Raw genomic sequence first — 13,244 nt, forward strand, 5'->3', positions numbered from 1 at the left:
TAACCCTAACTTCCCATCTTTCTCATTAGGCTGCAGGTGATTTTGTTGACATAAGAGAAGAAATTGAGGATGATAGCATTGAAACAAAAGGTAAAGGATTTAATAACACACATATGTCTTCAAATACTAGTAAGCAAAATATTCCTTGTGTAGATCCCCTTATGTGGAATTGACTAAATGACTTCACTTCTCTCTTACATTAAAAAATTGCTTTATTCAAATTAAAAATGACTAATCTGGAGGTAAGAAATTTTTTGTTGCTTGGTTTCAGCATGGGATGCTGTGATATCCCTTGGTGGCCATCAGCTAAACATATTTGGGGGATTTTTTTCTTTGAAGAGTTTATATTAGGAGTTTGACGTTCTCTAGAAGAAAAGAGGCAGAAAATAAAATAGGCTGGCTCCTGGAGAGAGAACTAGAGAAGAAATTTTTTGTGTCAGAGTGTGAGTTTTACAGCAGAAGAAATACTAGAGAAACTCAGTTTCTGCCTGTTACAGTGGAAGTATGTGAGTAGTGTTAGCAGGGAGGGGAAGAAGCACGGACACGGATGAGACATAAATGGACAATGTAAACGTTGTCATCCACTGGGTCGTTTCACTACCATCGGTGAAACAAATGCTAAAGCAATTTCAGCATGCAGGTCTTGCAAATGTACTGAAGCAAATACTTCCTGAAGATTTCTGGAGAGGACACCAGGAAACAAAGATAATTGTGCTAAGGCATTGGATAGTTTCTGTGCTATTTGAAGTGGTGCTTGATAGGTAGGACTCAGACAAAGTTGGAGGAAGAAGTAATTTTACAGTCTGAAAATAGCATCACTTGGACATTTAGAGAAGGAGTGGTAGTTTGTGATTTGCAGAATGCTAGGCTGGGCAGTTTGCCATTACATTTTTCAGGAATAAATCACAATATTCTTTATATGTCAAGGCTGACTAGGGGGGTGTCTCTACTATGGGTAGTTGTCACTGCAAAACAGGAGGAGTAACATTCTGGGAAGCGCTTCCCATTGTAACAGTGTTAATACAGCAGCATGCTGTGGATACCATGTCAAGCTTTGTGCAGCTTTTTATTGTCCTCTGAAATCATCTTAATTTTTTCTGAAAATCTGTAAGTGGGAATTATATATGTTTTCTGCCAGCACTGATCTGTACTGAGATTGAAAGAGAAGTTGCTAAAAGAACAACTTAGCAATTATTTTGAGGCAGGCTGGGCTTCATCAGCCTAGGAATCAATTTTGTTCACATGGAAATGGGCTGTATCTCTGAGGAAGACAAAAACAATATCCTGAGCATCTCATTGGTTTATAACTGACTCTCCATTTTTGTGGACTTTAATATTTCACTGTTTTTGGTTAGTGTATGAAGTTAATGGTGGTGCTTTGTAGTAACAGTGAATGAGCACAGTGTATATTGGAGCAGCAAGTGGTTATCCTCTGTTGTCTTTGAGATCTGATCTGGTTTCCTAAATGACAGAAGTTTTGTTAGAATTAGGAGAGAAAACTACTGGCACATTGAGGCGCTGGCAGTCAGGAAGCCATGTGCTTACGCTGGTAGTCAAGTCAGTAGTTAATACTGAAGGGTAACAGAAAGAAATGGGGAGGGCACAATCTGAAAATCAAATTGAAATAGATTGTTAACTAATCCTTCCAAATATTATTTATTAATTTTGTAATTGTACCAAATAAAATCCTCACAAGCAACTCTGCTTGGCTTACCTCAATTTATATTCAAATCTCAATAAAATACATTTCAGCCTTTTCTTAATGAGATGATGAAAAATGCTATCCCATGGAAGAGTAGGGGACACACATTCCAACATTACTTACAGTCACCTGTTTGCTTTTTAATGTTGCTATTGAATTTGTATTTAACTCGGATTCAAGTATAAGCTGACATATTTGAATAAGGATATCTTAAAGGCATGAGTTCTTAAAAAAAACGGCCACACAATTGGTTGATAGAGATTTTAAAACTTGAAGGATGCTGAATAACAAAGACATCGTATTACTGTTGATTAGATGCACAAAGCAGAGTTTCATGAAGACCCGTAGAGATACTGGAGTCCCACTGTACAGACAAAATGTTGGGTGTGTTTGTGGTGGTGATGGAAGGGGAAGGGACCACACTCCTGTAAAGTGGTACAGGTGCTGCATGGGGGGTGCTGATGGACAGAGTAATTCCCTTGGGAACCTGCCTGGTACAGCGCAGGGACAGGTGGTGTCCCCAGGAGCTGCTGGTCTTGGGGAGAAGGGGGATTAAAGCAGCAGTCCTGCCCTTCACACAGACAGGGATAAAGCATTAGTATTGTTGGCAGGCAGTCCGTTCCCCATGTGCTAGACAGCACTCAAACAGTAAAAAAGTATTCCCCGTCCTCAGTGGATGCACCATTTTACTAGGTAGCAAAGCTTTTAAATGCCAGCAAGAACTTGTTGGTGACTACCATTTACTCACAAATGTATTTCTCCGGTCACCTCTGAAGCTTTAAAGGGGGTTTTATTTCTTATTTTTGAAAGGCAGGTTTTTGTATGTTTTTCAGAGTGGGTCTTTTTCACTAAAGTAATTGATTCATGGCTGGGCTTAGGTCAGATTTTCCTGATGACTCTGGAGATAATTTTTAATGATCCTCATTGCAAATTTGAAAAAACACAACCCAAAACAAAAAGAGTCTGTTCCTTAAATATAGGTGACTTTGGGCCAAAATGAGCTAAAGTACAAAGTAGGTTTGCATTCCCAGTTAATAAAATGTGCTATTAATGGGATGGTGAGCAAATATCACATTCATATGTTGGTATCTATCAGAGCAAATCAAAGTCTACTGTTTGGCACATTAGGTATAAAAACCCACACTGTAATAAAACTGTCATAGGTTCAGTGTCTCCTCCTTTGTAAATAAACATCTCTGTTTTGCCTTGGTTTCTGTAACATCCGGACACTATTACCCTGTGCTGGTGCTCTGGTTCATTGACAGTTTCGCTTAAACAGGTAAACAATAATTTGAAATGGAAAATGTTCTGCCGGTATTCCTTAACTCCTTTGTGATTTCTTCCCCCCCGACGGATTTTGTTGTTTTTTGTCAATTGCTTCAGTAATTACATGTTATTTTTTGTTACACAGGAAAATACCGAACTGCTCACAAACCTCATTCAAAGCCAAAAGTATCAAATGTTTTTGAGGTAGATTTTCCAGCAAATGGAAGTGATACAAAATCAATGGGCCGTTTTCAGTCAGAGGAGGAACTATGGGCTCGCTTAGAAGAGCTGGAGAGACAAGAAGAGATACTTGGTGAACTTGACAGGTATAGTACTGCTGTAGCACAGTCAGGTTTGGAGTTCAGAAAGCTACAGTGTGTGATTCTGTTTGTACACAAAAGATCTCACCGTAAGTGCATGTAGCTGGCTAGACCAATGCAGTTAAAATTATAATAGGTGGTAGAAGGGTGGAACATGAACAAAGCACACGCTGCAAGGCCAAAGGTGCTAAAATCTGCCTCTGTGCAACCATGGAAGTCCAGCATTATACTACTTTTTCTTTAAGATGATAGAAAAGAGGGAAAATCCATTTCCCACATGCCAGGAGAATTCCACCGTTCACAATGTAGTAGTTACACATTTACTGTTTAATGACACCCTTAGATCTATTCTGATCCTAAAGCAACACGTTTGTAGTCAGAATGTAACAGTTTTGGTGTTTCCAGTTCACATGGAAAGGACATAGTCATTCTTACAGAATATAAAAAAAGTTCCACAATCTGGTGAAAAATATAGTAGCTGGGTAAAGAAAATTATGTACAGGCTTAATCGTTACTTTGTATGCCTGTGTGTCTCTAAAGAGTATGAATTGCCTCAGTTCACTTGGGTATTTTTCCTTTCATAGGATGCCTGATACAGTTGATACAAATGGAGAAGATACAACCTCCTCTGAAGAGGAGAAAGAAGATAAGAGGACAGATCTGAACGGGACATATAAAGCAGAAGACTGTATTACTCAGGGCAACTTCCATAAAGAAGTAACAAATTCAGACGTGTTTGGTGGCCGAGCTAATGGCTCTACTTACTATCACAGTGATGATGAAGATGATGTAGATGTTGGAGATAACTCTGTTCCAACTATTTTTTTCTCTCACACTGTTGAACCTAAAAGGGTTTGTACTTTATCTTTCTCTCAAGAGATTGCATAAAATATATATACCATACCTAAAATAAAAAATTTTAGATAATGTAGATGCTGTAGAATGTTAACTGTAGGTGACATTTATTTGGATTTTTTTCGAACGCTGGAAACCCACTGTTTAAATCCTGCAGTTTCAAATACGGTATTAAAAAAATGGTCTTCAAATGTATACCTTGCTGTTCTGGCTTCCAGCTGTTGCAAAAGATAGTATCCTGTCTAGGAGTTTTTAAAATGACTTTTTACTTGATTTGAAATGGACTCTTGAATAGCTCAGCTGTTGAGCAGAGTTTGAATAAGCAGATTGTCATATATTATATGCAAAACCTATACACATTAGTGCAAAGAAATGCCCCAGCCTAGTGCAAGTGGTAAAGAATAAACAGTTCACTATGAATGCGCTACCATTCATACATTTGTTTAATTTATCTATGCTTCATAGTCCTCAACTGCTTGGATAGGAGAATATCAGTAGTCATTTGATCTGCAGCCTGGTGATTGTTGATTTTTATGGTCTAGACCATTTGTGTTCAATTTTCAGGTAAGAATAAACACAGGAAAAAACACTACTTTGAAATTCAGTGAAAAGAAAGAAGAGGCCAAGCGTAAAAGGAAGAACAGCAATGGCAATGGCCATGCAACTCCTGAACTGCCTAACATCAAAACCCCAGCAGACATTTACCGGTGTGTAATTTGTAGCATTGGTGCGTGAGCTTTCCCCTTAGGACACCTTCTCTTTTCATTTCTGTTCACCTATAGTATGAAACCAACCATACTATTTCCTGAAACAGCTGGAACTGAATTTACTACTTAAAAATGAAAGTTTGTGGCTTCTGCATGGTTGCCGTGGTTTCATATCCATAAGACATTCCTAAGCTTAAAATTTCCTTTTCCAACTAGCAATTTGTAATTTGTCTACTTTTTCAGTTCAGCTTCTGAAATTGAGGTAAATTTGCCAGTATGTATCAACTGCGTAAAGGAATACAGCAGTTTGTTATGTATTCTGGATAATTCCATGTCATTTGCTTCTGTGTTTGTTTTCAAACATAACTGACCAGATCTATCCTTTGTAATACTTCTCCTTTCCCAGTTAGTAATTGCTGTTTTTTTGTCTCTTCTTCCAGTATCTTCAGAATATACTCAGGTCTTTCTTTGCATAATTTCTCTTGCATTCTCTGTCCCTGACTTTAGTCTATCACTGTCTCTCTTCTCTGTAAAAAGAAGTGCTCACCTGTAGAACACCCACACTCAGAGAGCTTGAAAAACAGTGTTGGGCTTAGAGGAGTGTATAAAATACTGAACTAACATGACGGGAGAGTTAAAACAAGTATTTAGGTTTGTAAAGATGAGCATAGACACCTGTTAGATTTGTTGATTAAGTGCTTGTGAAAGTCACACTGCATTTGTATGTGTATTCAGGCACCTAAATATCTTTAAAAATGTTTCACAAAGTGTGAAAAGTTAAAACCCATCCTGTAATTACAGTGGCTGGGGCTGAACATGAGGTAAAGGATTTTTAAATGGTGCTCTCCCTGAGCTCTGTAAAGGAACTCCGTCATCTGTAGAGATAAACAAGTGTTGCCATGAGTGCCTGACGAATAAAGCTGTTAAGAAACAAGTAACACCCTTAAAACTTTCATTCATTGGGCTTCTCCTTTATGAGTCAGGTAAAATTAACACTGTCTTCCAATGCCACTCTTTCTTTTCCACCCACCCTTGACTTCTTTAAGTCATGGAGACAGAGTATAAACTGTAGGAAGAGGCCTCTTTATCAGTTTACAGTCTGTTAATACTTGAAAAGTGTCTTCGTGTTGATCTGATCTTAAAAGTTGATTTTTAATTTTTTTTTTTGGTAACTGAAAGCAGAAGATTATGGCGCTTGCCAGGAAAAAGCTTCATCCATTCCATGTGCAATTACTGTTTCAAGTATTTGCTTTTTATATTCTACATTTGACAAGGACTTCATTGTTGAAAACCTTCCACCATTGTGATCTTATCTTTCTCTTTACAGAAACAACCCTGACAATCATTTAGTTTACCTTTTTTCTAGCTTTTTCTAACTCTCACTATTCTGTTTTCTAACACTTTTCAAAGATGTATACATTTTCTGCTGAAGGAGTGTACCAACTTAATGCTTGAATAAAGGGCATAACAGTGTTTGCTCTGCAGAATTGATTCTTGTACGTTGGTAAATAAAATGCCTCTAAAGGTACAGTATTGTAATTCTGCAGCGAAAAAGTTGGAAAAGAACATCGTAATTAATTTGTACAAAAGACAAAGCAAGAACACTGTAAATTTGTCATCTGATCCTGAAATGGTTTATTAAAGCTAACATTTTCCTTTATAGAGTCTTTGTTGATGTTGTGAATGGAGAATATGTCCCTCGTAAATCAATTTTGAAGTCTCGAAGCAGAGAGAACAGTGTTTGTAGCGATACCAGTGAGAACAGTGCTGCTGAGTTTGATGACAGACGAGGAGTTCAGAGGAGTATTAGCTGTGATGAAGCTACTCAGAGTGACAACAGTGAAGGCATACTGGAGGAAGAGGAGGAGGAGGGGCAGCAGCAGCTACCAAAAAAGCTTCCTTCCTCTTCAGGGACAAGCGAGGTACAGTTTTCAGTTAATTGTTGATTGTTGGCGGGGTGAAAACAAGAAATCTAATGACTGTAGTTGCCTATACCATCAGTTTAATTTCTTTAAAATAATTTTCTAACTCCTACCTCATTTGCTTCAGAACGATATCATCAGGTGACAAGCTTGTGTCATATGCATCCTAGGGGCAGAGGGGAGGAGACAAGTCAGATGGCTTCCCTGAGACCTGAAGCTCTTCTGTAAATATCTGACACAGTAGTCACTTGTCAGTGTTCCTTGAACCAGTGTCATGTCTACTGGGTCATACTGAAAACTTCACTGCAGGATATACAGCAGGATTAAACAAAAAAGAGAAAAATCTGTGCTTTGTAGTTGATGAGAGGGGAGAGTTGATCCTTTGTAACCCATATTGCACAGCTACTAGACAACTAGTTTCCAGGTGGTGTTTTTAAGTTTTAAAACACACTGATATCAGCTGAGTTATTATCTGGACTTGCCAAAGGCAGAGAAATTGCCCTGTGGAAGGAAGCATTGCACCTCTACTCATCCTGTTCCAGACCGGGGCCATTAGTGATCCCAAACAAATCTATTTTCACAAGTTTAGGGCTTCATCATAAAGGAAAGAGACTGTACAACATAAGGGAAAATGTACAGTTGCTTAGCGACTGGGTGGGTACTAGAATTAAATGTAGCTGCTGCTCTGAAATTTATGGCATAAAGTATTCTTAACTTCTATTTTGTAAGAACTCCCACTAACTTTCTCAAACTAGGTGAAACTGAGTTTCCAGTAGTTCCCAAGTTCAATGAATACACTATTTATAGAAAAAATATTTTTGGCAAGAAATTAATTCCTCATAAAATCTATTGTTTATTGTCGTTTTTCATACAAACAGCTACAGACAAATCCAGGCAGGATGTGAAGATTCACGGCGGAAGATCCATCTGTAGAGTTAGCACTTCACGTTGTATACTTTCTGGAATATATTTGCTATATTTTTATAAAACATCTAAGTACACTTTAGATCTTACCCATTAGTCCATTTTCTGAATATGGCATGATTATTCTCTACAATATAATGTGTTTTCTAAGTAACTGAAGGAGAGTGAGCAAAACACTCGGTTAGGCATGCCTTTTTAAATGCTGCTGGCTTTGCTTTTGGTTGTTTTTGTGGGTGTTTGAAATACATTAGTTCTCCATTACTGTTTGCAACACAGTAACTTATTTTCTTTTTGTTTCTAATTTTACCACAGTCATTTTAGGTTGTATTTTGCTTACCTGTTTTTGAAAACGAGTGTGTTGTTAGAATAACGCAGTTGTGTACAGGCACAGCTTTAGGCATACTTTGGCTATTCGAGCAGAAAACAAAAAACCATTGCTTTTTTGCAGGTCCTGCAAGAAAAGACTGGCTGGTTGGTTTTGCTTTGTTTTTCTTGCTAAACTGAGTTATGAAAAAGCAGAACTAAGCATAGTTAATAAATCTGGTGTGCATTCCTTTTGTGCCCAGTATTGAGCATCAAACCTTGGATGTAAACTGCTTCCCCTTGTCCTTAGGCATTCTGAATTTTCTGTTTTCAGTACATAGTAGGGTGATTTGCTCTTCAATATGTTTATGAAAAGTAGTTCTGGGTTGCCTTTTTTCCAGTGTTTTCCAAGAATCACGCTCATTTCTTAGCTAAGTTAAAAAGGATTAAGTCATATAATCAGTGGCATATAAATTATTGTTTTTAAACATTAAATGTGTTTGTTAGACCTGTTACAGGTAGAAATAGTTGGAAGCAAGTTTGCTGTTCTCTTAAGTATAAATTGCTTTCACCATTTTTGATTGTATTTGGTAAGGAGAAAAGAACAAACAAAAGTGCTTGCCAATTTGTATGCAGTGAGTCAGCTTGATGCAATTAGAAGAGATTAAGTCATAAAATATGACATGTGATGGAAATGCTGACATACTCCAACTTTGCAAAATCTCTCCATTTCTTATCCAAAATGAAACTCTATATTACATCAGTTGTTTTATTTCTTGAGCATGTGTCTGTAAGGAAGCAAACTTTTAGATTATTTATGCAGGAGGAATGAAATTAGTAGTACTTTTAAGACACTGTCTTTCAGTCATTTTTGAACAAGCCATATTTTGAGGTTATTTACAATTTCATTACTTATGCAAGGAACAATCATTGATTTAAAGATATCTCTTTACTTCTGATTAAAAGAAATAACAATCCTAATCAGGCTAATATAGGGTAATGACCTTATGGGCATAGCTTCACATTTGCATTTTATTAGCTCATTTTGAGTATTCTCTTCTGTTGTAGGCATTTTCCGGAACTGTTATAGAAAAGGAGCATTTGTCTCCCTCCTTAATACCACACCCAGTCATTGCTCACCCAGTCCTGCCCACCATACTGGAGCGAAAATCAGAGGAAGTTTCATCCGAAGCATCGGAAGAAACTAGAAAAAGGATTTCAAAATTCAAAGCTGCCAGAATGCAACAGACTAACTAGGCCCTGCCTAGCCAGCTGAAGTTGGAGTACTCATGCCTAGTTTCATATTTGTTGAGATTATGTAAAGCTATATGCGTCACACCTAGCTAGTTAAAAGGGTGTCCTATGTTAATTTGGCGTTATCTTTTGAACGTTTATTGGCAACATGAAAAAATAGTTCAGTATTTGAACACTTGAGTATTCATCTTATTTTGTCGATTTCCGTGTGCTGTCAGCACCTTTGTATGTTTGCCTTATGATAGCAGCACTTGGGTTCTTTTTCAAAAACTGTTTCTCACATACATTGTTTTTGTGTTTAAACCTAAATACAGGCAGTTTTGTGCCAGCTGTGATGTTCTGCATACCATATGGACCACTTTAAGGAAACTTTTCACATTTCAAATAGGTTCACCAATTATATTGTATTACTTGCTTTAGCATTTTAAGACACACTTGTATTCACATTGCTGTAGGTTTTGCAACTAGGTGTCTGCTAAAAGTTTTTTTCCTTCTTTCAAACCTCTCTGGTATCTCACTGTACAGATCTATGAAACACTGGGTTCATGTACATTGCAGGGAAGTTTCTTTGGTGGAAAAGGGTATTTTGTAAAATTAAATTTTCAGTAAAAAAGCTGTGGAAGTTGTGTTTTGTTGCTTTACTACTAATTTGAAAACAACATGGAGAGGTTTTTATTTTGAACTTGCATTTTTAGCTCGAAGTGTTTACTACCACATGGACATAAAAGCAGTCCAAGATTCTCTTCTGCCATTGTTTCAACCTCCTGCTAATGAGTGTCCATGGAAATTGAATGCTCTTAAGGAGAGAAGCATAAACTCAGACGCTGATTACAAAATCTCCTAGTTCTTTTGTATACTCAGAAAACATTGTAATTGTCTTGGGAATACCCAGAGGGAGTCAGCACTAAGGAAAAATGTCTTAATGCTTCAACTTTATTTCAAAATGCAACAGCACCACAGCACTTGGGTGCAGTTTTGTATATCCTTTTCTTGACTGAGAGCAATCCTGGCTTTAGGAGTCCCTGCCCAGCAGCTCCTTCCTGTCTTCTTGCCCTCCCCTGCCTTGTGCTGACACAGACTTTTTTGGGGCCACCCCTTGAATGACTACAGGGTTTGGTTTTGTGCTTTTTTTCAATAGCTGTACAAGTTTCCTAATCTCTTTCTCAGCATGTCTGTATCAGCAGTTAGGCAACGCGTTGATCAAGGATAAGGGAAAATGTTGGCAGAGGGCATGGGGAGCTGGAGTACCTTAAACTGATGTTACTTTCCAGCTGACATCATTAGATCACAGACCAAAAAGTGAGGTCAAAAGACTTGGGAGGTGTAAGGAAGGATTTGTGGCTTTGTAAACATGCAGCCTGGGAATCACCAGCACCTGGTTTTCCAAATCTTGGCAATCTGTGACCAGCGTGTCAGCTAAGGCCGTTTCCTCACCTTCCCCTACAATAACTGCATTGCACTTGTATCCTTTGCTCGGATCACAGTGGATTCGCTCATAGTGCAGCTTCATTCATCAAAACAGAATCACCAACTCCTCCTTCTTCAATACTTTTCTCTGTGCTTGAAAGGGAGGTGAAGGCATTGGGACTTTTCTCTATGGTGACTTTTTTTAAAAAAAATGCTGCACTCCCTCTAACTCTGATGTTCTCTGCTGTGTGCTTGGGAAGGTGGTGTAGTTTCATGGGCAGAGAATGCTGGCCAAGTTGTGTGGCAGCAGGAGGGCAAGAAGGGGCTGATAGTTGGGGCCCCTGCCTGGGGAGCAGCCTCCCGAAGCTGGGGGGCTGTGTTTTCCCCGCAATACGGAACAAATTATGTTTTGCTGAAAGGAAAACTGAAGGGAAAGTTGTGCAGCTCTGCTGCGCCCAAAGCTTACCGGCTGGGAGGGGACAACCTCTGCTTTAAGCGGATCCCAAGAATCACATTGAGTGTTAATGATTAACTTGATTCATGCTCAAATGCGGATTATTTTTTTTAAAAAAACATATTGCATTAGTACTAAAATAAGCCATCAATGCCAGTCCACCCTCTATTCCCGGCTAAATATTTAAAGGAGGTTATTTATAGCTTCTTTAATGAATTCTTGGCTAAACAAAATGAAATTATGTCCTAGAAAAGTAGAAGCTATTTTGTAACCAGAACAGTGCAACTGTAAAATATAGTGCCATGAATATGTATTTTAAATAACTAGGGGTTGAGATCCAAGACTACCAGTCATGGGTAATTAGAGGGAAAGGAGAGAAAGAGAGAGAGAAACCCCTTTAAAAAGATTTATTTATATATCTTCTGAAATGCTTCCCACTTCTAGTTACTTCAACAAAACCAAATGCCCCTTGTCACCATAGATCAGTTGCACATCAAAATTAATTCTTTATTTGTTTTCTTCAATACCCCTCCCCTTTTTTCACATCCCTGTTCATGGGAAAAAGTAGCATAAATGCACCTTGGGTTTTAATGAATTACGGCCTTGGTTCAGGGAAGCATCCTTACTCGGGAATGCACTTTGGCATGTGCTTATGTCTCAAAGATTTTGCAAAGAAGAATGAATTTAACCACATGCTTAAAACTAAGCATGAGTGTTTTCCCTAATAGGAAGCCTGAATGAGTCTGTGCCCTTTCTGCAGTATATTTAATTGTCAGAGGGTTTGCAGGCTGGAATGACCCTTCATCTTTGGTCTCTTCACTCGGGCTTTACCAGTACTGTGCCCCATCCCAGTGTCCCTGGCCTGCTTGAGCATGGGCAGGCAGTGCCAGCTGAAAGTGCAACCAGGCAGATGGAAATGCAGCAGGAGAAAACAATGGAGAAAGACATCACTGCACTAAATGTCTTTGGTCCAAAATGAGAGTGGTGGCAGCTGCTTGTGTGGGCGTTGGATGGCCATGGGGACAAATCAATGATTGTGTCCCAGACGTGGTGTAACCCACAGCCCTGCTGCTGCCCCACACAGCCCTTTGTGGGGCCGTGATTGCATCAATTATGCACTGTAAATTACCTGCTTCCCTTCCACTCCTCATTGGGAGGCAAATTTGACTCTTTAATCTTCTTTAATTGGCCACAAGTAAGTTGGGCACCTGATGGAACCCAGAGGAGGGGTTGCATGGGTGGGACACTGCCCCTCTGAAGCTGTGGATGTCTGGCCTGGAGAAGCTGAAGGAAAAGGTAGTGGATGTTGTGTGTTTGGTGCAGCTGGGTGTGTGCCGGGAACTGCAGGCCAGGCCTGGGTCGGTGGAGTCTGCCATGCATTCAGAGGTAAACTGGATTTCTTTCCCTCTCTCTCCTGTAAGACTAGTTGCACTTAGCACTTTTCATTGCTCACTTAGAGCATCTAAAGCAGCAGATTTTGTGTTTCAAGAGTGTCTAAACCAGCTGTTTTAGCTGTTCATTTTAACAAAGTGATTTATGTTGCAAAAAATGAGCTGGGATTAAAAGAAATCAGATGTGTGTATTTGGTATGCAATATTTTTGTATTACAAATAGCTCCATTCTAACCCACATTAACCCCATGATACGTGAATTTTGCCAACTCCCGCTGCGTCTTTTAAATCAAATCCAGTAAATCACTCCAAGCGTTCTCGTTCTAAACAAACTCGCCTTCCAATGGAAGTCCTTCCGCACTGTACCGTGAATTAAGACAACCTAAGACAAATGGCACGTCTTTGTTGACGGTGGAGTTTGACGGATCGCGAGGGCCGGGTGGAGACCCGCAAGGAGCCGCCGCCCACCGCTCCTTTGGCCGCCGCGCGCCCGGTGCTGCCGGCGTCACGGGTCACCGGCGATCCGTCACGCTCAGCGCGAGCCCGCCGGACTTCTCCCGCGCCGCGGGGCCGCGCGCGAGGGGCTGGGGGCGGGGGCGCGGGCGCGCGCGCGGCCCGGCCGGCAGTTCCCCGCGCGGGCCGGTAGGTAGCAGCGCTGAGCGCGAGCACCGGCGGAAAGCTGCCAGTCAGTGATTATAATTTATTATTCATTTCTGTTATAGGTGGGGTGTGCAGACAG

General features: G+C 39.7%; 1 protein-coding gene across 2 annotated transcripts in view; it reads left to right on the forward strand.

Moving 5' to 3' along the window:
• Window positions 1–9,879, forward strand: part of URI1 (URI1 prefoldin like chaperone) — a 42,607-nt gene extending 32,728 nt beyond the window's left edge. For both annotated transcript variants that reach the window (XM_064459497.1, XM_064459499.1), the window contains 6 exons: window positions 30–90; window positions 3,114–3,294; window positions 3,873–4,140; window positions 4,708–4,850; window positions 6,514–6,772; window positions 9,068–9,879. In XM_064459497.1, the coding sequence (XP_064315567.1) occupies window positions 30–90; window positions 3,114–3,294; window positions 3,873–4,140; window positions 4,708–4,850; window positions 6,514–6,772; window positions 9,068–9,256 (1,101 nt within the window). In that variant the 3' untranslated portion in view covers window positions 9,257–9,879. The remainder of the gene's footprint in view (window positions 1–29; window positions 91–3,113; window positions 3,295–3,872; window positions 4,141–4,707; window positions 4,851–6,513; window positions 6,773–9,067) is intronic.
• The last annotated feature ends 3,365 nt before the right edge of the window (window positions 9,880–13,244 follow it).

Source organism: Phalacrocorax carbo, chromosome 8 (assembly GCF_963921805.1).
Source record: "Phalacrocorax carbo chromosome 8, bPhaCar2.1, whole genome shotgun sequence".
NCBI lineage: Eukaryota > Metazoa > Chordata > Aves > Suliformes > Phalacrocoracidae > Phalacrocorax > Phalacrocorax carbo.